The 25,653-nt window shown below is 43.4% G+C and overlaps 2 protein-coding genes and 2 long non-coding RNA genes across 9 annotated transcripts in view; 1 reads left to right on the top strand and 3 right to left on the bottom strand.

Annotated features, from left to right (window-relative positions):
* xirp2a (xin actin binding repeat containing 2a) overlaps nucleotides 1-12,694 on the bottom strand; it is a 68,159-nt gene extending 55,465 nt beyond the window's left edge. The window contains exons 1-2 of one of the 3 annotated variants that reach the window (XM_052052121.1): nucleotides 12,104-12,693; nucleotides 1,820-1,906 (exon numbers count right to left, since the gene is read on the bottom strand). In XM_052052121.1, coding sequence (XP_051908081.1) covers nucleotides 1,820-1,843 — 24 coding nt within the window. In that variant the 5' untranslated portion in view covers nucleotides 1,844-1,906; nucleotides 12,104-12,693. Of the gene's footprint in view, nucleotides 1-1,819; nucleotides 1,907-12,103 lie in introns of all 3 variants that reach the window. The other 2 variants (XM_052052140.1, XM_052052111.1) reach the window with 2 other exon arrangements.
* A 3,969-nt stretch (nucleotides 12,695-16,663) lies between these two features.
* LOC127592673 (uncharacterized) lies at nucleotides 16,664-17,387 on the bottom strand. The gene is made up of 2 exons (XR_007960171.1): nucleotides 17,249-17,387; nucleotides 16,664-17,167 (listed from the first exon to the last, which is right to left on the bottom strand). It is a non-coding gene; the product is annotated as an uncharacterized LOC127592673 (long non-coding RNA).
* A 4,562-nt stretch (nucleotides 17,388-21,949) lies between these two features.
* On the bottom strand, nucleotides 21,950-22,737 carry LOC127592694 (uncharacterized). Its single transcript, XR_007960178.1, has 2 exons — nucleotides 22,590-22,737; nucleotides 21,950-22,188 (listed from the first exon to the last, which is right to left on the bottom strand). It is a non-coding gene; the product is annotated as an uncharacterized LOC127592694 (long non-coding RNA).
* An 11-nt stretch (nucleotides 22,738-22,748) lies between these two features.
* nbeal1 (neurobeachin-like 1) overlaps nucleotides 22,749-25,653 on the top strand; it is a 48,874-nt gene continuing 45,969 nt past the window's right edge. For all 4 annotated transcript variants that reach the window (XM_052052178.1, XM_052052171.1, XM_052052163.1 and 1 more), the window contains exon 1: nucleotides 22,749-22,899. In XM_052052178.1, the coding sequence (XP_051908138.1) occupies nucleotides 22,849-22,899 (51 nt within the window). In that variant the 5' untranslated portion in view covers nucleotides 22,749-22,848. The remainder of the gene's footprint in view (nucleotides 22,900-25,653) is intronic.

Raw genomic sequence — 25,653 nt, 5'->3', positions numbered from 1 at the left:
TCCCCTCAAGCTAGATTAATTATCCCCTTGTCGCTCTCCAATGAACAAACGTGCTGATGGCCTCTCTGTCTGTATTGTAATTGTAATCCTGTGACATAAACCCAAATTTTGATCAATGTACCTGTAATCAGATTCTGTAACCAAAACAGAACAATAATTTTTATTATTATTTTTTGTATCCTGAATACGTAACGCCGGTACATGTATTCCACAAGCATTTCAATGCTGGCTCCCTGACGTCAAAGCTAATTACTTGCCCTCCTCTCTCCACTATCACATGTCTTCACTTGATATTATGCAATAGTGAGCATTCTTCTTTTGAAGGTCATCTTTTAGCTCAGCTTTTATGCAATCCCTCTTGCCCTCCCCCAGAGCTTGTTGACTGTTCAGTAGCTGCTTATTCTCTTTGCAAGCGCCGTGTGCTGTTCAATGGTATAAAGGCTTCCTTAAAAATACAGAAGTGAATAAATACTTTTTTTTATCATGCAACAGCACAAATCTGCTTGCCATAATTGTGGATAAACACAGCTATTACAAGACAATCTTTTGCAAACACACGCACAGGAGACAAAATTGAGTAGGAGTGATGAGACGAGGGAATGGCTGAGGAAATTGAGTGAAAAAGATGAAGGAATTATACAAATTTGAAGGCTCAGTTAAAGATTCAACAGGTACCGGTATATCGAACAGACCAACATGTAGTATGGGAAACCAAACATCTCCCATAAAGAGAGCCAATGATTCCAATTCAAGCAATGCAGACAAATGAAGGTATCGCGCTGCCAGATGAGCGATTTTCATACCAATTTCTGCATGAGCAAAATCAACACTTGTTGTCAGTTCCACTCTTTGTTGGCATTGTAAAACCAATGAACGCTTGTCTTGTCTGGATGGTCTTTGCGGTGCCTTTGTGGCTTACTTCTGTCAAATGCAGATTCCCAAACATAGTCTCAACACTATCAGCACATTTTACACTATACAGACTAGACAAAAATATCGAGAAAAGTAAAATTATTCAGTATATATATATATATGAATGCCGTACAGCTTTTCAAGAAGAGGTGAGACAGGCTCTTGAAGGCCAGGAAGAGCTTCTAGACCAAGGTGATACAGGAGACTAGCAGGAGAATACTTGGAACATTTTTTGGTAGGAAAAGGGACAACGAGACTTGCTGGTGGAACCAGAAAGTGTAGGAAAGATGTCAGCTAATAAGAAGTGGGACAGTGAGAGGACTAAGGAGAAAAGACAAGAATACAAGGAGATATGACATAGGATGAATTTAGTAACGGTAAAGAGCGAACAAGGGGCATAAGATAACATGTATGCCAGTTTGGACAGTAAAGAGGAAGTGAAAGATCTACGGTGTAAATCTACACAGAGAGTTAGAGATGGAAAGGATGTGCAGCAGGTTAGGATTATTCAGGAAAGAGATGGAAATGTGTTGCATGGCAACAGTTGTGTCTTGAATAGCAAAAAGTATTTTGAGGAGTTGATGAATGAGGAAAATTGGAGAGAAGTGAGAGTAGAACAGGCAATTATGGTGGACAAGGAATTAGTACTGATTAAGAAAGGGGAAGTTGGAGAGGCTCTCAAGAGGGTGAAAATTGGAGAAGCAGTTGGTCCCGATATCATGAAAAGACACCTCATGGGAACATGTCAAAAAGCTTGAACTCAACAAATTTAATTTGAAGATCAAACACTTGGCGGTGAGGTAAGTAAGGTGAGTTTTCGAGGCTTACTGCAGAGAATAAAAAGAAGGCAGACCTAGCGGCAACAGTCAAACGGCAATTAATACAGGCCACCAATGTCACGGCTCACCTGTTTTCTGGGTTTGAGGTTCATGATGCAAGCTCGCGGACGATTTTAGTCACAGGAGGTGGCGGTGCTGCATAAAATGTCACCCTCCTGACACGGCCAAAAGCGGGTGGATTAATCTGAGTCATTCTTATTCTACAAGCACAGTATTCATCAGAATACACTGTTTATACAAGTGGGGACACAATAGAGTATATTTTGGCAAAGAAATTTTCTATTTGACTTGCCTTTTTTAAGATACACCTCAAAGCGGTTTCATTTGTGGCTCATGAACAATATTAAACTCTTGAAGTTTCTGCGATGCCATTAGTACACGATGAACCCATTCCGTTTTTGCTGTTAAATATGCAAAGCCAAGGGTTTCTTTTTTCGCAATGACAAATACCTTTTTACCGAAATGCGGTCGATTTTTCGTTTAATCCCAAAGGGAAAACCTCTGAGTTACTTCTTTGTAGTCTGCTAGGTCAGCACTTCTAAATATGGGCAATCTTGCACCGGGGACCTCCACTCCATGCTACAGCACACAAGATGGGCATTTGCCACAACGAGATGCAATCTAGACTTGAAAATTAATTTGAGAGGTGGCGCTGTGTTGACGTCAGAAGGCACATCAGTATGAGAGTCATTTCAGAATGCTAACAACAATAGACCAAAGAACGGAAAAAAGCCTTCGTGTAACTTCCTGCTAAATTGCGTGCTGCCCTGTGGCGAACACCAAGACACCCAAGTGCAATGTGAAAAGGCCTTAATACATGATATTTTTCTTTATTTTATTCACATTCCAAACTTCTTGTTGCCTCTACACGCAAACAGCCCCAGACTAGCAGTTGGGGTTAGATATCCTCCCGTAATTAAGTTCCAGCGGCCACCCACTACACCCCTAACTGACAACTGCTGCCAGCGTCATGGGGCCTCTCAGAAGTGATGACTCATTCTGATTCCATTTTTAAAAGTAGCACATTGCAAAGCAGCACAAAAACAGAGGGCTTCTGATCAATGAGTTCAATGTCATTCCAAAGGTTACGGTGCTAAATGAACCCTGTTTGTGTGCGTGTGTAAACAGCTTCATCTTTCTTTTCCAGAGTCTTCAATCCAGTCCATCAGCCTGGGCTTTAAAAAGTGCTTTGACTCCATCCTTTCAGAATATAAATCATATTTCATTCTCTTTCATCATGCTTGATGCTATCTTAATGTTCAGTGAGCGTCAGTGACCGCATCAGCACACACTACTATTTATACATGACGTTTTACAATGCGGCTGTGGGATGTGGCTGTTTTTAGCTTCTCCGAAAACTGTATCCAGTTGCCCAAGAAGCTAACATTGGCTGAACCAATGGACGCTTGCTTGATGTTCTCCAATGTCTTGGTAAAGTACTTAATTTTTGGTTGCACATAATTATGTGCAACCAAAAATTAAAATGTGGTTAAAAGGTTATTACCTCTTTTCCTCCATTGTTTAACCTATTTTTCTCCATTTTAGTTTTAGTGGTGGCTGGTGAAGTTTTCACTAGGAGGACAGGAGGGGTACTATAACAATATATGCTTATAATTATACAATTTGTAGGCTGAAGATTTAGATTTTGACATTTACCTATAGTAAACTATGATTGTAAGACTATTTTAATGATTGTTTTCTCATTTATGTACAGCACTTTCTTACAGCTGTGGTGGTTGAACAGGGCTGTTTTAACCAAAATATTGTCAGGAATTTAAATTAAATAAACCAAAATAATCATATACTTAGTCCAGCTAGGGATCGAAGTCATGCCAGAAAAATCCTCACTCTTCAATGATGAAGCCGTTATCTCAATCCGCCACACAATCACCATACATAACAAGAATAACGCCTTTCTTAACATTGCCTAAAACAGTAGTTGCACTGTGTGTAATTTTGTTGAGAAACCTATGATTAAGTCCAGAGATCCACCATACATGATCTCATCCATGCCTCTCAGGGTCCATGTTTGCCTCTCGAAAAATTTTGAAATGACCTCACTGAGTTGAAAATGAAGACAAAACTAGATCCACGGTAGGACAATGTCTCAGCCACATCTAATACGGCCACCACATCGATGAGCCAGCTGCCAAATAGATGTGGAGGCCATGTTGGATGTGTCAGGTTAGTTGACCGCTGGAGGCACTCAGGGCCAAAAAGAAAGTGATGTCGGCCTTAACAGTAACTCTGTTAAGATGTTACTGACAAGGACGTATTGTGCATGTCATATGAGAGTCAATAGGTGTCCTCGTTTGAGACGCCAGAAACGGATCAATTTTATTCATCATTAACTGTACACCAGTTTTCCTGCTCATCTAAATACAGATATACACAAATATTGAAGTATTGTGATCATTATTTTTAATTTTCATCATTTAATTTTTGTCCCTTTCACTGTAACTCGGCACAGTGCGGTAGGGCAGCCACTGGTTAGTCTAACCTATTTTAATCATGCAAACATTAAGTAAATTGAATTAAGTAAAGGATTTTTGGAGGGTAGGGGGCAGGGGGACTTCAATTGACCTACTGACCTTTGCGACAAGCCGTGGAGATACCCACATTACTGTGGATGCATGGATGCATTTCTTCACTTGTTCCACTATGCGTACGTGTGTGTGTGTGTGTGTGTGTGTGCGTGTGTGCTTGTGAGTGTGAGTGCGTGTATGTGGCCGTGTGTGTGCGTGTGTACGAGCATGCATCACAGTCTATGGATTCCCAGTATCCCAGTATCATTACAGTCTATAGTATTCCCAGCAGAGCACAAAGGGTGGCATACAAGGTCTTTGCGTGGTTGTCGCTCCACAGTCTTGTCAAACCTCGTGTTCAATGTGGATCTAAACTCTGCTTCTCAGTTAGCTTTTCTCATTATGAGCTCCAATAAGATAAGCAGCTCAACATTTTCATTGTAAATCTTGACATGGAGACAGATTCTCTTTATGTGTGATGCCAGGCAGAGATGAGAGATGGCAAGGAGCCTCCACAGTGACAAAAGAAGTGTGTCTGAAATATAAACTGTAGATGATAAGCCCTTGCCTTGTATCTCAAACTAACTTTTAATGCAAATGGGTGGTGAGACTTTACAGTCTTTGTTGCAAAATTACAATACAGACAAACACCTGTTCACACTCGCATTCACACCAAGGTGCTTGTTACAGTCTTCACTTAACCTAACATTCAGGTACTTTAATGCAGACAGAAGCTCAACTACCTGGAAAACACATAAACTCTACACTTCATGAGACTTCCTCAATAACGAGACAACCATTCTTCATAATAGTAATGAACTCAAAATAGTTTTAGTTTAATATTTATATATATATTCATTCATCTTCCGAGCCGCTTGATCCTCACTAGTGTCGCGGGGGGTGCTGGAGCCTACCCGATTACAGCTGGAATAGGCTCCAGCACATCCCGTGACCTTCGTGAGGATAAAGCAGATCAGAAAATGGGTGGATGGATAATAATATTTGATTAATTCAGAGATATTGGTGTCTACTATTGTTATGTTTCTGAATGAAATACGATGACATGCACACACATGTCTGTGAAGCTCAGAATCTCTGTGAAGGCCCACTGGATTTTACCAAAACCTACTGCGCTGGATTTAGATGTGGTCCCAGCAGGCTCAATGTTTGGACAACCTTCTGACACCAAATTGTCAGACCACATATGTAATGACACACCCTCGCTGTGCCCACTTTGGTGTATAAGGATCTGCCAAATTCCCAAAAAGACACAGCGAGGCTTACGCCTGCACAAAAATCTGAATACACCCACATCTCCGCCTGGGCCATAGAAAATAGAGCCCCATATGCTCGAGTAGATAGAGCCTGCCCTTGACAGACAGACCAAGTGGAGGCCAGTGTGATATTAAAAAGACTGCAGTGCCACACTTGATAGACTCATAGCAACCATTGACAGAGCCCAGGCAGACAGAAGCAACAAGTCATCATCACACAGCACATTTCCAATGGGCACACACTGAGCTCCGCTGCCAGCTCCATTAAAAGATTCGAATCAATGAAACCGAGGCGCTAGAGATGCCTGGTAAAAGTTAATGGCATTTTTACAAGCTCAATAGACATGATGGAGACGCCAGTGTCCTCGTCGAGGCCGCAACCATTTCTCATAGACACATTGAGCCTTTTGGTTTACCTAACATTTAACTGAGTCCAATCAAGAATGCTGGTGCTTGCAGCATATGTGTCTTATCCCCCCTGCCCAAAAAAAAATCAATGTAGAGGCTTTAGCCCATTACTGGCATAATTTAAAAAAATTAATGAGGCAGACAGATCGCTAAGAACAAATAGAAATATGAAAAAGGAAACTTAATATCCGTTAGTCTTGGTGAGGACTAATTCAGTTATGAGAATATTCCAGACCACCAGCGGTGCTCTCTAAATGCATTCCTTATGTCATATTACCCTTAATGATTTTCTCGATGATATCTGGTGTAACTACATCTCCCTAAAACAGTTACACCCCGTGATATTTTTTGGTTTTAACGATACCAATAAGGCAAGAAGGAGGCACTTTTCATACAAGTCGTAATAATATGACAGACTAATGCATATATTCATACAAGTTATGAACTTAAACCCCTCGCGGTGACAATAACCGAGATAATAAGGTCTCTGTTGCACTGTCATTCCAGCCTATCAATGCCACACTACCCCCCGCTGGCCAACAGCCGCCAATACATCAATGCAAAACGTCACGGCCATGTTGTCGTGCAGAAAGTAGGGTCCAAGTAAAGGGTACAATACCAGTGTTGTTTGGATTATGTAATACACAATTATTTCCAGTGAAATTGTAGAGGTACGTAACACCCCGAATGAGCAGTATTAGTTGTGGTGGCAGCATTTACAGACATTTCATATAGGGTCTTTGTTCAAATGGACAAGGCACCCTTTTAGAACTGAGGTCACTATTTGGGGGTACTGTATATGGTAAATAGGTATCACCAGTATCAAACATGAAAGCACGAGAAATTAAGGTAATGTTTTATCGCCATGTTTGCAGTGCAGGATTGTGCAGGAACAACATAACTGATATCCATGTGTGGAATGCAAGAAGCAAGTATCCATTAAGTTCTCTTTGAAAACACTTGACTTGGGGCACACCACAACAAGCAGGTCGCTGCACCAACAGGTCTAGTGTGCGACAGTCCAGCCTTTCGCATCATGAGTTTTAATCAAACAAGTCAGATTGCTCATTTGTAGGGCCGAAGAAGAGGTCTGCAGTTCATTGAGTGCTCTTCCATTATTACAGTACAGTACTTGCATTGGTTGTCATTATATTGTGCACATGCAGTACATTGAAGCTATGGTGTATGGGCGTGACATGATAAAAGATGACAATGTCTGTATCATGCATGTGAATCTACATGTGCGCATTCTTCCTTGTGTGCACAGTGATGACCAGAAGGTCAGATGCATGCCATGCTGTAAACACAAACTTGTGTCCACAGACGCTCATCCTGCACTGAAAACATGCTCTTTGCACTGCAGATAAATCACTGCATCACCTTACCCTCGCGCTTAGTGGAAACAGACTGTACTCCCACAGTGGGGACTTAAGCTTCATGACCGCTTGGGAGTGTGTCAATCTGCCCAGCCAAAGACATGACATCATTTGAATAATTGAAATGGGGCATGGCAAGATAAAATGTGGAGAGAGGAGGGGGAAAAAATGTCATCAAATATTAAGCTTTGCCTTAGGAACGAGTTAGAGCCAAGGTCGTTTTTTATAAGCGTCAGTCTCTTGCAGGAAACCTGGGAAACTGTCCATATACTGTATGTACCGACAAAGCTTTACATGGGCTTAGCATCTAAAACCATGAGCACTCTTTATAGAGCCTATCGTGCCACCCTAGGTAGAGACATGAGATATACAGGTACGGTACCTTTAGGCACAGGGGCGTGGTAAGCAGTGGAAAATTTGGGACCACTCCCAAACAGCCAGTCCATTCCAGGCCATTAGAACTCAATGATTTATTTGATTTCCTTTAATCGACATTAATTTCTGTATGAAGGGATATTATCTGATATGTGAACAAATGAGCTGGATTACTTTGACCTAGGAAAGCCAGGTGTGCGTGCGTTCATGTGATTTATGCCTGGCAGTTCTTACATGACTTTGTGTATTAAGAATGTAAAAACGAATCCATTATGATTATTAGCAGAAGCAATATGAGTGATAAGGTCTCTATCAGAAGGATTATTGAAGGACGGGGTGACCACAATTATGGCGGCGCTGGTGAGGGGTGGTGCTGACCTTGATGGTGGTGGAAGATGTGGTAGTCTTATTGGAGGAGAAGGAAGAGAATGGAGCAGGAAGCAGCAATAACTCGACCAGTAGAGATGTGTGTCAGGCTGCTGCACTGTAGACAGTTGCACTGTGCATATTACCTTTTATGTCACAAAACTGATGTGACCTAAAATCATTGTCATCGCTCATTGGTTAATATTTGGGCTTTCGCCACGTGGCAGCTGGGACAAAAAACGTTCGGCCTTGAGTTGAGCACCAGGAGCCTCTCTATCTCAAACTCTTGGGCCAAATTTCAGGCCCTGTACAGGCCTACATTAAAATGATAAGCAAAACAAGAGCTGTATCAAGATTTGTCCCGTGACAACATTTTCATCAATTAACCTGAGAGGCATTAGTTACATCTATACATACACAAGATATTTTGACTTTGTAGATTTACTTTGCTCCGGGCCCCTCAACCACAGTCAGCTGTGGTAGGCTACAGCAGCACCCAAATGAGAGCAAGCGGTAAAATAAATGGATGGGTGGAGGCTGTACCTAATGATGTGACTGGTGAGTGTAGTTGTAATCAAAGAGGAAAAAAGCCATTTCAACAGATTGAACATGGAAACACAATGATGATGATTTTAATAGAAAAAGAAATATCTTCAAACACCATGTGACTGTGTCTGGAACAAATGTGACGGTAACGAGTGAGCTGAGGCACAGGCATTTGCAGAATAATTGTTTGAACCTCTGAAGCGAGTATTAACTCCAATGCTTGATGTAACATTATGGTTTCTTTTGGCAGAAAAGTGTAAATGACAAAAATAGGGTCAGTCTAAACCAGAGGTCACCAACCTTTTTTGAAAAGGAGAGCTACTTCTTGTCTACAGATGAGCACAAAGGCCCAAAAGTTGAGGTGTCAAAATTAATTGAATACTCGACAGTTAATCCATCATCAAATTAACTGACAACTATTTTGATCACTGATTAATCATTTGGAGACATTGTTGGGAGACATTGAAAAATTGTCAATTTCCTCTCATTTCAGCCTCACAAAAATAAATATTCTCTGATTTCTGTAGTCCTCCATGAAAGCAGACGGATTATCTTTTGGGGCTCAGGGGTGCTCAGAATAAGACATTTGGAAACATCTGTTATTACTTTGGAAAACAATGGTCAACATGTTTCCCTGTTATCTGACATATTATGGACCAAACCAGAAAAAGCAATCATTAGCAATTTATGAAAACATTGGCTCCAGTACGCCCCATAACCCTTGTGAGGATAAAGTGGATGAGAAAATTAATGGATTAATTTTTCCTCATATATATATATATATATATATATTAGAGCTGTCAAACGATTAAAATATTTAATCTAATTAAAAATGCAACTGTCCTAATTAACTCATATCAACTAAAAAATTAATCGCTATTACTCACACATTTTTTATCGTTTCTGAATTTCCTTTTACATTTTTTGTCCTATTTTCTCCCCATTTTAATGCTCTCATCAACATGGAATCATGAATCAGTTTTCTATGTGCCAAATGCAAATATTTACTGAAATAACAATTTCGATTTTCAATTTTACATGAACATTTTTCACTTGGAGCAGTTATTCACACTATCTCTCACACAATATTACTGTCCATCAACAACAGTGAAAACAATATTTTGTCACATAATAGCTGCTTTAACAGCTTTTTTTATTAAATCAAAACAGAGCAATATAACAAAGTGCACATCTAAGGTAAACTAGTACTCAGCCTATAGTGGATTTAAACCATGGTTGCATACTTCGTTTTTCTCAAGTTTGCTTTGAACACAGCAGTCTGTTTCTGTATGTTTGTTGAAGAATAACGAGACACCGGACACCAGTGTTCATTATGTGCCACTGTATTCAAAACTGCGGCCGTACAAAAAAGTGCACGCACTTCCCCCGTGCTGCAGAGGCAAACCATTCTGAAAGGGGGGTTTCACTCCCCCTAACACAGTCAGGCTATGTTGATTGTGTTGGTCCTTCTTGCGCGGAAGTCTCTCTACGGTTTTGTGTAGACCTCATTTCGAATGACTACACTTGGTTCGATGACAACACTGGAGATGTTTTATTTTCGCTAGGTCGCTACCACTGCAGCGCAGTCACTGTCAGACGAACACAGAGAAGCTCCACCCGCTCTATTTATATGGACACAGAACCCCAACCTTCCACACAAATTAGTTCCAAACAAGTAACAATCGCGTCAGTGGCATACATCGGATACCTGTATGATACACACAGAGAGAAGAACAGGTAACTTTGGTCTTGTCAGTGGAGCAATCTGGCAACTTTTTAAAAGTAAACTTTCCATTCATAAACTCTTTAAGTATTCGTTTTCGGTGTCTCGGGCTGCCATGGCTGGCAAAACAGACATGGGCGTGGACTTCTGCAGTGCGCTTGTTGTTTTGTTTCTGGTGTATTTATAGAGCACCGTAACATCCGCTTGTGACGTGTGCCGCGTTAATCTCGCGAGAAAAAATGTAATCCCGTTAAAATTCATTTAAATTAATGCCAATAAAAATGTGCTAAACTGACAGCTCTAATATATATATATACAATACAATACAATACAATACATGCTGATTTATATAGCGCTTTCACAACAGCGGCAGCTGTAACAAAGCGCTTTACAAAACAGTTAACAAAGTAAACTAATAAACACAACACATAACATAAAACACGGACAAGTCATGCAGTTCTAACCACTTTTCCATCACACGCTTTGTTGTATACACACGCTCTAATATATATATATATATATATATATATATATATATATATATATATATATATATATATATATATATATATATATATATATATATATATACACACACACATATATACACACACGTTGGTCACCCCAAGACATCCAAAGAAAATATCAGCTAAACAGAGAAGAGCAAAGACTGCCATGGTGCCTCTTTTTTGTTTTTCATGCAGATCATTAGCCACAGTCATCTCTGTGGAATATTTATACCTCGTTTGCCAGATGTGACATCAAGTGATCCTTGTTCACTGTCTTTTTTGAGATGTTTGATGTGAGTCCAGCTCGAGCCGTCATAGCAATTACCAGGTTATTTTGAAATCCTACTTAACCATACGTCTGTCTCAAATAACAGGGTATTGAATGGCACTATCCAGTGGCACTGAATGTGTCTGTGTCATTGACTGGCAGTGCATGACTACATTCCCCATAATGCAGTGGCTCTGATTTGTGTTGTGGCATCAGGAAGAGGATTTGGATGATGGTGAAGTTTTTCCATTTACTATCATCCCAAAACCTGCTGCAATAAATTTCACAACTACAGCGGGTTAAAAAAGTAGGTCGTCTGGGCTCCTCAAAGTCATCATTTGATATTTGGAAAATGTGAGTGAGACTTTCCTCTCAGGTTGCCAGCTGAGATGGAAAAACAAAGCAGGAGAAATGTGCTCTCTTACATTGCGTCCCCCCCACTCAATTCAACCATAGAATACAATTGCTCCAAATAATGGTATCAACTCTTTGGCTACCAATGCTTTAAAGTGTGTCATCACTTGCCACACAAGACTTTTACATTATTCGCTCAGAAAAATGCTGCAGTGTTTTCGGGTTTCCTGGAGGGCTGTGTTATTTAGGAAATTATATATTATATATTAATTATTATTAATGCACTTTTTGCACAATAACAAATCACCCCCCCCCCCCAAAAGAGCAATAAAAAGAAAAATTGTGTGTATGTGTGTGTGTGTGTGTTGATAAATTTGCTAGCGTGTTATTTCCCGACAGTGATCTGTCTACCAGATGCTTGGCCTGCTACTTGTGGCTTCTGCATACATTTTTCACATTTCTTTTCAGCTTCCTTGTTGAAATGCTAGTCTCATGAAACCTATCCAATGAGGCGACATATTTAACTGGCAGTGCAAGGCATATGACAAATGACGGACTCTGGTAACATGCAAAAAACTGGAAAGTGAACAAAGAAGTGGAGAGAATGTAACAGATTTTCGATACTCACGTTTGACTTCTCAAACATCCTCTTAAGACTGTCAAGTGGGATGTCAAACTTTTCAATCCTCTTAGCAGCTTGCAGGTCCTCTTTGAGTACCAGATCTTCTGATGTCTCTACCTGCAGCCCGTGGTGGCCTTGGGAGTGGATGTCTGAGGACACCGGGCTCTCTACCCGCTCTCTATTTCCTGATTGAGTTTCCATTGTCATCAGGAAACCGTATCCCCCACCTTCCCTTTCCCTTCAGAAGAGGAAGTGTATAGTGTGTGTGAGAAGATGAAGCACCGAGAGAAGGTGAATGAAAGATTGTTGCAGGGTTCCTCTTCGTGCGAGGAGCTCCACACGTTAAGCAGGCTGGAAGGAGGAGGAGAAAGGGAAAGTATGCCAAAGTTTTTTTTTTCCTCCTTCATATTCCCTGTAATTACACACACAGAGGGAAAAAGAGTGAGGCTGCCAGAGCAAAGAATGGAGCACACAAGCCGTTCAATACGATTAACCTTAAAGAGACCCTTTTTTGCAGGAGGCCGTCACAACTACTTTTTTCATTCGTTTAGGTCTCAGAAAATATCCCAGGCTTTTTCTCAGAAACTAAAATGGTCAAGACATATGTCCCGTACATGCCAGCTGTTGTGATGCTTATATCAACATGCTTGCCCTATACGGCATGACTGTAGAGTTGTGGTGTACAGGCCAAATAGAATTTGGCCTCAAAATTTCATGAATTTTACCTTGCCTAACAAACAAGCAGATGGACAAAAATACACCACTGCACTTTTTTTCTCTTTTTAGAGAAAGAGAACATACACCAACCAGTTTCACTTCCTGTTATGCAAAAAGAAAAGACAACAAGTAGGAGGGCAGGAAAACAGAAAGACAACCTCAAGAAAATGCTTTGCTCATTCTTTTTGGACAAGTCCTTGCAACTACCGTATTTTCCACACTAAAAGGCGCACTGGATTATGAGGTGCACCTTCAATGAATGGCCTATTTAGTAATTTTTTTTTTCATACATTGGACGCACTGGATTATAAGGTGCAATCTACAGTGCATCCACCAGATGGAGCTACGCTCCTTCCGTTCGACTTGAGAGGCGTTCATGACCGCCTCCGAAAAACGTAAATTAACGATTACTTCAATGAAACTACGAAAATTGGAAATTATGCATCAAACTGAGCTAACCCCGCTTGCGCCAAAGTCAGGCAAATGTACCACTACACCATCAGTGACTTGATTGGCCATTCCCCAGAGCTGAATCCAATCGAGGACTATGAAGTTATCATGTATCCACCACGACATAGACTGGACAGTGATCCCCCACAGATCTGGCATCAAGTTTTTGGCAGTATATACAGGCATGCGGAGGCCACACACACACAAAACTAAGTCCCTTGATTTGCTGTGTTGAAGAAATGTGCAATCTGTTTCATTTTTTCCATTTTGATTTGGAGTGTCAATAACATCCAAAGAAAAGAAGAACATTTAATCAGGATCTGAGACCTGACCTGACCAGAAGGGAACTGGCTGGCTTCGCAGGAACAGATAAACAGATTTTGACCTCACCAGCCATCCTGTTTTAGACAACTTCCTTTTGCCAATAAAAAAAATGACACACTTGCCAGACCTGCACCCATGATGTACTTCCTGAAGGGGTTTCTGACAGTCTGTGGCTATTAACTTATTATTTATGTCCTACACACTGCCATGTTTCAAACTTGATTCAATTACTATGATTCCCCCCATTTCTCCTCATAGATACTGGAAGTGCAGGGAGCAAGATTAAGCGGTTCGGAGAATGAATTAATGATGATGAGGAGGAGGAGAAGGAGCAGGAGGACGAATGTAAGTGAGCTGACTCAGGGTGTCATGAGATTGTGGCGTCTTCATTACAATAATCAGTGATAACTCATTTTGAAAGTCAAATGGAGCTGTGAATGAAAGGAAAAGAGAAAGAAGTCAAGAGGTATTCCAAATAATTCCCTAATCGTAATTCATAATGATCAGTCATGAATTGCGATATAATGTGTGCATCTGCACTGTGAGGATAAATAAAACTCCCTTTCTACTTCGGACGAATACATTATTCAAAGAGAGGTCGAAGCGCTTTTCAGTGGCTCTCACTCGAAAGCACATTCCTGGATGTTGCTTTTGTCCCCAGAGTGACTGAGAATCTGAATATTTTCTTTAAAATAAATCAAATGTCCACGATGAAAAACTTTTATTCTATATTGAGATCTTCCTTGTAGGATTCATATATAAGAATAGCTTTTTTGTTTGTTTTGTTTTGTTTTGTTTTTTGCGGCGGCCTTCGTCCTGGGTGGACTGAGCCGGCTTCTTCCTTGGTTCGCATGACATCCCTTATCATGGCGGCTCAAGCGTGGCGATCCTGTGCCAGGTCAACCAACAGCCACATCCTGGTTCCACCGTGGCAGACCCACCACCTGGGGCTGGAAAGGTATGCGAGGTCTTCTTTCATCGTGTCGGCCCAGGTCTTGACTTGTCCACCATGCCGATTGCGCCAGGTTGGCAAAGGAGCAGGAAGGAGAACATCCCCGATCAGCTCGCCCTCCTCGTGGCGTGCCTCATGTCTGAACCAACAGAGTCGGCGTTGCAGGAGAATCGCTGGTAAAGGATGAAGGTGCAGGCAGAGGTGGAGATCAGCAGTAGGGACCCGGTCCGAATGGCGGCGCCGGAGGCAATTGTCGAAGACTTCCAGCTTGTGCTGGTCGACCAGTCTCAAAGGCCAAGTCTCACAGCCATAAAGGAGGATGGTCCGCACGATCGCTTGACTTCACAGTGCAGAGTTCAATTCCAGCTCCGGCCTTCCTGTGTGGAGTTTGCATGTTCTCCCCATGCTTGCGTGGGTTTTGTCCAAGTCCTCCGATTTCCTCCCACATTCCAAAAATATGCATGGCAGGCTATTTGATCACTCAAAATTGTCCCTAGGTGTGAATGTGGACGTGAATGGTTGTTTGTTTCTGTGTGGCCTGCGATTGGCTAGCAACTGGTTTCGAGTGTCCCCCGCCTACTGCCCAAAGACAGCTGGGATAGGCTCCAGCACCCCCCGCATCCCTAATGAGGATCAAATGGTTCGGAAAATGAATGAATCTACATACATATAGATATATAATATTATTATCTTTGTTTATTTATTTTTTTTTATTTTTACTGGGTGTCCTCAAAGTCATATTCCACCCTGTTAGTTGGTTTTTCGCCTTATTGGCTAAAAGCCTACAGCTCCCATGATGCCATACTAAGGAAGTGCAATCACTCTTGGCAGGAATTTCAAAAAACAAGGAGTCTGCAGATCTGAAAGAGATGAACAATATTCATATATTTCACATTTTTGGTGAATTAGAATAACATTCTTAACACATGATATTAAATGGCCTTCATTAAATTAACATTCAAAAGAGAAAAAACATGCAGGAATGACAGACACATTAGGTTTTATTTTAAAATTATAACAATAAGTATTGTTAAATATAACATCATTAACTCATTCAGTAACAGCCAATTCTAGACCAAGTCTGAAAAGACGTTTAAAAACGTCTTTGGGAGTGAATGAGTTAACTGTTGAGTTTTTAGCTTCAATATCCATATTTTTGGATTAATTCACAGTCACAGTAATAAGACACCACTTCAGAAGCAGCAGGTTGATCCCTTTTATTTTTGTCAGTCTTCCAGCTCTTCTTTGCGTATTGCAATACTCAACGCAATATGCAATTTTCCACACATACGCAAAGTATGTGCGGAAAAAGTGTCCGCATATACTGTATATGAGAAAATATTATGACAGCGAGGTAGCATTCACGACATTGCAGGAAACTGAATATTTGGTAACCAAGTTGCAGTACATACCAATAACAGGATGGAACTCTCTCACAGGCCATGTCTGAACAATCCACCCAAAATCAAAATTATTTCAATACGTAGTTTCTATCAATAAAAGTATTTGAACATTTTACATGTCATTTACCCAATATAATAATGATAGAAAAATGCAACAAATTCATGATGTATGTATATTTTTTAATAAATGTGAGAGCATTGAAAAGTTACTATGAGAAGGGTTGAATGACCCATTTACATGAAAAGTATTTTATGCCACAGGCTAAAATTCAGAGTGTTTTCCTTTAATACAGTATTTCATATCTTCACAAGCTCAGCAGGGTAAAAATACTGTTGAATGCTATTGCCAGATTCTATTACGTAAGGGAGGATTCACTTTTGTTTTGAATCCTTTTAGTTCATGACTTTTTCAGTGTGCTGGGGTGCAGTTGACTCTGAGGTTTTCTCTCCAGTTTTCTTTAAACACAAGTGCCATCTGCTCCCCTAACCAGCCAACATCTGCTCCATACGGAAAAGTAGATGCCTCTTAGTCTTTACGTCCAAGGCCACATCAGGCGTTATTGTGTCGTGGGAGCAGTAACTTGTAATTAAAAGTGGAGGACTTTAAGGGAGGTGCTAATTAGACTATTTAAAGGTCATTCACAGGTCAATGCTGCCCTCTCTCTGCTGCTTATAGCTCAACTTATGAACATCTTTGGAAAGACTGGACTGGACACAAAATAATTTTTAGGTGGGCTTTATTCCCGACTGAATAATGAAAAATTGTTCAGCATTAAGATGAAAGACTGAGATTTTAACTGAATTTTAAAAGAGGTCGAACAGGGATCTAAGAGATCAAAGAAAATTATTTAACAGATTACAGACAATTACACCACAATAGACAACAGCAGTGGCTTTCTTAATAGGAAAACAGAAATAAAAATACAGCATTTCCAAGCCACAATACTTCTTAGTGCAGAACAAATAATCATTACAACCCAATGTTATGAGATGCAGCCACACTTACTCGATATGTCCCGGTGTGTTGGGTGTGTACAAAGCACTTGGACAAACACAAATGATCTCCCCTCTAAAGAACAGATAACACAGTTCATATAATTTCACAGTCACAAAAAACATATTTACATCTTATAACATTGCGAACACTTACGCTGTACAGCTGTTCACACGACTCACTAGTGGTAGATTTCAAACTCCAAACCAAACCACTCCAGATATTGTGCTCTACAAATACCATTCAACTAATTAATCACCTGTCCAAAATTAACACCTAACATGCGTCATGGAAAACTAGTTACCAATTACCTGAATATCGCCAGGGTTACGAGGACGATCATGGGTGTATCAAGTTGGGACAAGCAGTGGGCACAGTTCAGCGACTACCCTCCTTTACGTGCATGTCACCCTTTCTGGTCTGATTCTCACACGCTGCATATGTTCCCGCCCCTCCGTGAGTCGTCACCTTACCGTGGTGGAGGGGTTTGTGTGTCCCAATGATCCTAGAAGCAAAGTTGTCTGGGGCTTTATGCCCCTGGCAGGGTCACCCATGGCAAACAGGTTCTAGGTGAGGGGCCAGACAAAGCACGGCTCAAAAGACCCCAATGATGATAAAAATGAATGGATCTAGGTTTCCCTTGCCCGGACGCGGGTCACCGGGGGCCCCCTCTGGAGCCAGGCCTGGAGGTGGGGCTCGTTGGCAGGCGCCTGGTGGCCGGGCTTACACCCATGGGGCCCGGCCGGGCACAGCCCGAAGAGGCAACGTGGGTCCCCCTTCCCATGGGCTCACCACCCATGAGAGGGGCCAAAAGGGTCGGGTGCAATGTGAGCTTGGCGGCAGCCAAAGGCGGGGACCCTGGCGGTCCGATTCTCGGCTGCAGAAGCTAGCTCTTGGGACATGGAATGTCACCTCTCTGGCAGGGAAGGAGCCCGAGCTGGTGTGTGAGGCAGAGAATTTCCGACTGGATATAGTCGGACTTGCCTCCACACACAGCCTGGGTTCTGGTACCAGTTCTCTGGAGAGGGGTTGGACTCTCTTCCACTCTGGAGTTGCTCACGGTGAGAGGCGCAGAGCAGGTGTGGGCATACTCATTGCCCCCGGGCTCAGTGCCTGTACATTGGGGTTCACACCGGTAGACGAGAGGGTTGCCTCCCTCCGCCTTCGGGTGGGTGGACGGGTCCTGACTGTTGTTTGTGCATATGCACCAAACAGCAGCTCAGCATACCCACCCTTTTTGGAGTCCTTGGAGGGTGTGCTGGAGAGTACTCCTGCTGGGGACTCCATTGTTCTGCTGGGGGACTTCAATGCTCACGTGGGCAATGACAGTGATACCTGGAGGGGCGTGATTGGGAGGAACGGCCCCCCCGATCAAAACCCGAGTGGTGTTTTGTTATTGGACTTCTGTGCTCGTCAAGGATTGTCCATAACGAACACCTTGTTCAAACATAATGGTGTCCATATGTGCACTTGGCACCAGGACACCCTAGACCAGAGTTCGATGATCGACTTTGTAGTTGTATCATCGGATTTGCGGCCGCATGTTCTGGACACTCGGGTGAAGAGAGGGGCGGAGCTGTCAACTGATCACCACCTGGTGGTGAGTAGGCTCCGATGGTGGGGAAGATGCCGGTCCGTCCTGGCAGACCCAAACGTATAGTGAGGGTTTGTTGGGAGCGTCTGGCGGAATCCCCTGTCAGAAGGAGTTTCAACTCCCACCTCTGACAGAGCTTTTCCCATGTTCCGGGGGTGACGGGGGACATTGAGTCCGAGTGGACCATGTTCCGTGCCTCTATTGTTGAGGCGGCCAATCTGAGTTGTGGCCGTAAGGTGGTTGGTGCCTGTCGTGGCGGCAACCCCCGTACTCCCTGGTGGACACCAGCAGTAAGGGATGCCGTCAAGCTGAAGAAGGAGTCCTATCGAGCCTTTATGGCCTGTGGGACCCCAAAGGCAGCTGACGGGTATCGACTGGCCAAGCGGACCGCGGCTTCGGTGGTCGCCGAGGCAAAAACCCGAGCGTGGGAAGAGTTCGGTGATGCCATGGAAGCCGACTTCCGGACGGCTTCGAGGAAATTCTGGTCCACCATCCGACGTCTCAGGAGGGGGAAGCAGTGCACCACTAACACTGTGTACAGTGGGGATGGGGCGCTGCTGACTTCGACTCGGGACGTTGTGAACCGGTGGGCAGAGTACTTCGAAGACCTCCTCAACTCCACCAACACGCCTTCCTTGGAGGAAGCAGAGCCTGGGGACTCTGAGGTGGGCTCTCCTATCTCTGTGGTTGAAGTCACCGATGTGGTTAAAAAGCTCCTCGGTGGCAAGGCCCCATGGGTGGATGAGATCCGCCCGGAGTTCCTCAAGGCTCTGGATGTTGTGGTGCTGTCCTGGTTAACACGCCTCTGCAACATCGCGTGGTCAACAGGGAGAGTGCCTCTGGATTGGCAGACCGAGGTGATAGTCCCTCTTTTTAAAAAGGGGGACCGGAGGGTGTGTTCCAACTACAGAGGGATCACACTCCTCAGCCTCCCTGGTAAGGTCTATTCAGGGGTGCTGGAGAGGAGGGTCCGTCAGGAAGTCGAGCCTCAGATTGAGGAGGAGCAGTGTGGTTTTCGTCCCGGCCGTGGAACAGTGGACCAGCTCTACACCCTTAGCAGGGTCCTTGAGGGTATGTGGGAATTCGCCCAACCAGTCTACATGTGTTTTGTGGACTTGGAGAAGGCGTTTGACCGTGTCCCTCGGGGAGTTCTGTGGGGGGTGCTTCGTCGGTATGGGGTACCGAACCCCCTGATATGGGCTGTTCGGTCACTATACCACCGATGTCAGAGTTTGGTTCGCATTGCCGGCAGTAAGTCGGAATCGTTTTCAGTGGGGGTAGGACTCCGCCAAGGCTGCCCTTTGTCGCCGATTCTGTTCATAACCTTTATGGACAGAATTTCTAGGCGCAGCCGAAGCGTTGAGGGGGTCCGTTTTGGGGGCCTCAGTATTACATCCCTGCTTTTTGCAGATGATGTGGTGCTGTTGGCGCCTTCAAACGGGGCTCTCCAACTCTCACTGGAGCGTTTCGCAGCCGAGTGTGAAGCGGTTGGCATGAAAATCAGCACCTCCAAATCTGAAACCATGGTCCTCAGTCGGAAAAGGGTGGAGTGCCCCCTCCGGGTCGGGGAGGAGATCTTACCCCAAGTGGAGGAGTTCAAGTATCTTGGGGTCTTGTTCACGAGTGGGGGTAGGAGGGAGCGGGAGATCGACAGGCGGATCGGTGCAGCGTCTGCTGTGATGCGGACGTTGTATCGGTCTGTTGTGGTGAAGAAGGAGCTGAGCCAAAGGGCGAAGCTCTCAATTTACCGGTCGATCTACGTCCCAACCCTCGCCTCTGGTCACGAGCTATGGGTCGTGACCGAAAGAACGAGATCCCGGATACAAGCGGCTGAAATGAGTTTTCTCCGCAGGGTGTCCGGGCTCTCCCTTAGAGATAAGGTGAGAAGCTCAGTCATCCGGGAGGGGCTCAGAGTCGAGCCGCTTCTCCTCCACATCGAGAGGAGCCAGATGAGGTGGCTTGGGCATCTGATTCGGATGCCTCCTGAGCGCCTCCCCGGTGAGGTGTCATGTCCCACCGGGAGGAGACCCCGAGGAAGACCCAGGACACGCTGGAGAGACTATGTCACCCAGCTGGCCTGGGAACGACTCGGGATCCCCCGGGGAGAGCTGGAAGAAGTAGCTAGGGAGAGGGAAGTCTGGGCTTCCCTGCTAAAGCTGTTGCCCCCGCGACCCGGCCCCGGATAAGCGGTAGATGATGGATGGATGGATGGATTTATATGTTCCCGCGTGTTTTGATCTATTGTGGCTCTTAAAGTGACAGTGCTACATTTGTTAAACAAGGAAGCCTTCACTACAAACATCTAAGTAAAGTTCACAGTACTGTATATTGTACAGTCTTTTAATGTTTCAACGTTCAGCTGTAGTACTGTATTTATATGAGATGAAATAGAAGAAGTGCGTTCGATTTGATAGATGGATTGTGAAACGTGAATTAGATCACAATTTCTTGTCAAACTTTGAATCTGAGTTAGGATGCCGGGAGAAAAATCACGACAAGTATGTGAATTCGGTTTCATGACTTTTATTCATTCAAATTGATAAAGATAAATTAATTTAAGTGTTTTTAATTTGTTAAAGACAAAAGAATCCGCTATTCACTGTGAATGCTCCTTATTCGTTGCATCTTAATACTTTCTCCACTGGGAGACGGTACAACATCAAAAAAGGGAGCACGCTTGGAGGCGTTTGGCAAATATTGAAGGCCACATCGGCACCGTAAAGCAGTTTAAAATGTCGTAAACATTAAACATACGAATGTATATTTTGACGCTCAACTGCCAATTGTTAAAATCGTATAATAAATACATTACACAATTAACAAACGTACTTCTGCGAGACAACACTAAAGCATAACACTGCCAGTGTAAATTTCAAAACAAACGAATTACTCTCCGTAATTGATTTCCGGTTTGTTAACAAAATAAGAGGTCCTATATATCCACGAAGGCGGTCCGATATATTCATATAAACACACACACACACACTACACACACACACACACACACACACACACAAATATATATATATATATATATATATACTGTATATATTCTCTCTCTCTCTCTCTCTCTCTCTCTCTCTCTCTCTCTCTCTCTCTCTCTCTCTCTCTATATATATATATATATATATATATATAATACATATATATATTATTATATATTATATTATTATATATATTATATATATATTACACAATTACACACACAGTCCGGCAACCTCCTCCCTTGAGAGTATCTTCGCCATGAAAATAAAGCTGTTTGTGGAAGTAAAGCTTGTTTGATCACATGATCTTGAATGCATGTCTTCTGAGCCAATAGTATGGTTGCACAGTCAGTCAATATATATATATATATATATATATATATATATATATATATATATATATATATATATATATATATATATATATATATGTTCAACAGTATTAATAACAATGGTCTTCAAATGGTCGACTGCACCCATTAAATGTTGCCCTTTTTATGTGGGATGCCTTGGAAACCACTCTCTTGTTCTGAAGAAACCCGAACGTCACCATCGAACAGAAGGCTCCACTCATCGCGTCGTTTTTGCCAACTTGACGTGATCTGCTCCGGCAAAGAGAGTGGTTTTCGCTACCCAGGTGTCTCCGGATTCTCTTCCGCGAAACCAAAACAAACTGGTACCGCCATTCTCAGTCGTTGTGGTTTGACAGGTTCGGTAAAACGAGCAGTTTCTGTCACATGACAGGGGGAATGTTAACAGCTGGAAATGGGCGTTTTGACAGCTAGCTTGCTGTTAGCTTGAGCAGGTAATGTCGTCTAACGCCTTATTTATTGCCCGAAAATGTCTGAAGGTGTTACGTAGCTGTTACAACAGGACTGTTGAGGCCGATTGTAGTTTGCTTATGGAGTACACACGAGAAATAGACATGTTTCATGTGTGCGTGTTGACCGGGTACAGTAGTCAGACTGTTTCTGCTTGGATATCATAGGGCAGCTCAAAGTGCATCGAGAGTGACAAATTTCGTTGCGTTTATTTGTACGGTAACGATTGAATAAATCTGAGGTGTTTTGTGACAGGGTCATCATTATTCTGGATACTGACTGTCTACTCCTTCTCCAGAGAAGACGAAGGAATTTTAATCCCCAGCAGCCATCAGCAATTCCTTCTTGGGCGCTTTCCCGTGGATTTCTCTGGTTTTCTGTGATGTAATGCCAGCGTGGGACGATCATGATCGCCCAGAAACCGAAGTTGAGGTCTTGACTTGATGACAATGAAGCTCCCACGAAAGTGACCTCTGTGGAGCTTTGCAGCCCAACGGGCACTCAGTGGCGTAATGGCATCTAGCGAAAGACTGTACGAGGTTTGGATGCTTTACTGCACCAAGGTGAGATGCGATCCCATCGCTCCGTTCTTACACTTGTGTCTGACGTATTTGCCAGCTCATTTGTGTGTGTTTGCAATGAACCAGGCTGTGTAAATAGTGCCAACAATACTTGCTCAGTCTGACATAAGCATGTCATTAGTGTGTGTGTGCGTGTGCGTGTGCGTGTGCGCGCGTGTGCCTGCGCGTGCGTGTGCGTGTGTGTGTGTCTGTAAAACAATAGAAGGTCATGTCAGTTTGTCTGATAATTGCTCATCATCATATGGGCATTGTGTGCAATTTGTACTGTGGACATGAATGAGCTGACTCTCAAACTGAGCCAGCACACTTGAGTCAGCTGTTGGCCAAATTTAATTCACCTGCTTGTAAAGCCTGAGCATTTCCAGGCGTCCAATCAAAACAGCCTGCCTGAGCTGCTCCTCATGTGAGTCTGGCTGCAACAACACACTGCCCACACTAATCCCTGACAATTACACACACAGTCCGGCAACCTCCTCCCTTGAGAGTATCTTCGCCATGAAAATAAAGCTGTTTGTGGAAGTAAAGCTTGTTTGATCACATGATCTTGAATGCATGTCATCTGAGCCAATAGTATGGTTGCACAGTCAGTCAAGTATAAACTTTGATCAGAGTGTGTTGTGGCATTAAATCAGCATCATGCTGTCTGGAAGGATGTCAGTTTTTATATGGTTTTGTTCTGGCCATGAGCCAGAATGATTCTTGGCAGATTCTCCTTGCATTAGGAAAATTAGATCACGAGTTTCCATGCATGCCATGCATTCCAAAAACATGCATGGCAGGTTAATGGATCACTCTAAATTGTCCCGAGGTGTGAGTGTGAGTGTGAGTGTGGTTGGTTGTTCGTCTGTGTGTGCCCTGCGATTGGCTGGCAACCAGTTCCGGGTTTCAGGGTGTCCCCCGCCTACTGTCCGAAGATGGCTGGGATAGGCTCCAGCAACCCCCACGACTCTTGTGAGGATAAAGCGGATAGGAACATGGATGTGTGTGTGTGTGAAATGTGTGAGTATAAAATGTGCAATACAGTACTACCATTATCCAGAACAGGGTCGCTGGAGCTGGAGCCAAAACCAGGTAACTTCGGGCAAAAGGCAGACTACACCCTGAACTGGTCGCCAGTCAGTTGCAGGGCACATACCGAGACGCACAACCATTCACACTTACCGTATTTTCACGACTATTCGACGCATCGTACTAATGGCCGCAGTCTCATTAATGCGTGACATTTCTGTATTTTACACATACACAGGACGCATCGTACGAATAGCCGCAGTTTTACAGTGGTAAAACATACGCCAGCTTAAACATACGGCATGCATGCGCGCACTCTAACACGTTAGCTTGAAGCATACGGTAGCATGCCAAGACATACAGATAAGATAAAAACACGTTTTTAAAAAGGCAACGAAAGCAGAACTGAGTTCGGGTGTATTTTATTTAGCCACCGTACAATGTTCTCACGTTTTCGATCAATCATCACCCAGAAATCCATCAAAGTCCTCATCCTCTGTATCAGAAGCAGAGGACTGCACATCTCAGTTGTCATTGAATGCATCACATGCTAGTGTGAGTTGCTACGCATTGCCGAGCGGAAAGAAGGAGTAGCAACAGCAAAGTCAACATTTCTCTCGTGTGAAGCTTTCCCACATTTGAAAGTAAAGAACAGAGCGAAACATGGTGGCAGCGCGTGTGTGTGTAGAAAGAATTGAACAATTGTGCAAGTACCGTAATCCATCAAAAACGCCGCGTTCCCTCTCGTTGTTGCGTATTGTGGCGTAACTCGCCCAGCGCTGCCTCTCACTCTTTGTAAAGTTGTGTTTGCCATCGATCATTGTTCCCATGCTGTTCGCAACTTTACTTTGAACGCCCGGTTGATGCCAATGTCCAGCGGTTGGAGTTCTTTAGTCAAGCCTCCGGGAATAACGGCAAGCTCAGAGTTCATTTGCTTGACTTGATTTTTCACCGCTGCTGTGAGATGGTCACGCATGCCAAAAGCATAACCGGTGGCTTTAAGTTTTAACTGAGCTTCGTAGGCATGTCTCTTTGTCGAATTTATTTTCAGGGGTTCTTAGAAACCAAAACCGGAGTTGTTTTGCAACAATGCACATTGCCACACGCTATACAAGTGTTGGTACTGGCTTGAGGCGTCCACTTACACGCCCACCCTTCACCATTGGCGGACTAGCTTGTCTGTCCTCTCTGTCCTCTCTCTCCCTCTCTCTCTCTCTCTCTCTCTCTCTCTCTCTCTCCCTCTCCATATATGTATATATACACGCCCACCCTTCCCTGATTGGCCGACTTCTTTCACAGTCACTTCCGCCTTTTCTCTATATAAACAGCGTGTCGGCTGTCAGTCAGATTTTGGAACTCAGCGCATATAAAGGACGCTCCGCACCATAAGGCGTCCTGTCCATTTTGGAGAAAATTTAAGACTTTTAATGGCGCCTTATAGTCGTGAAAATACGGTACATCTACACCATCAGTGAGGGGGAATCAACCCCATGGTGCCCGCTCTCAAGTCAGGCGAGAGTACCACAACACCATCAGCGATTCTGCTACAATCATAAATCGCATATTTTTTTATTTCGCTGAGGGGGTGAGCGCAGTGTACAGATGTTCGCGTACGCAGCTTGAAGATAGCATTGCTCAAAGGCACAAATTCTTTTGAATCTGTGAAAAACGAGTTCAATTGCAACTTTTTCATCTCATTGTGTGTACTCCATCCATGCCGTCACTACA

This window comes from Hippocampus zosterae, chromosome 2 (genome assembly GCF_025434085.1).
Source record: "Hippocampus zosterae strain Florida chromosome 2, ASM2543408v3, whole genome shotgun sequence".
Taxonomy (NCBI): Eukaryota; Metazoa; Chordata; class Actinopteri; order Syngnathiformes; family Syngnathidae; genus Hippocampus; species Hippocampus zosterae.
Note: the sequence above shows the minus strand (reverse complement) of the source record. Positions and strands in the feature narration are given on the sequence as shown.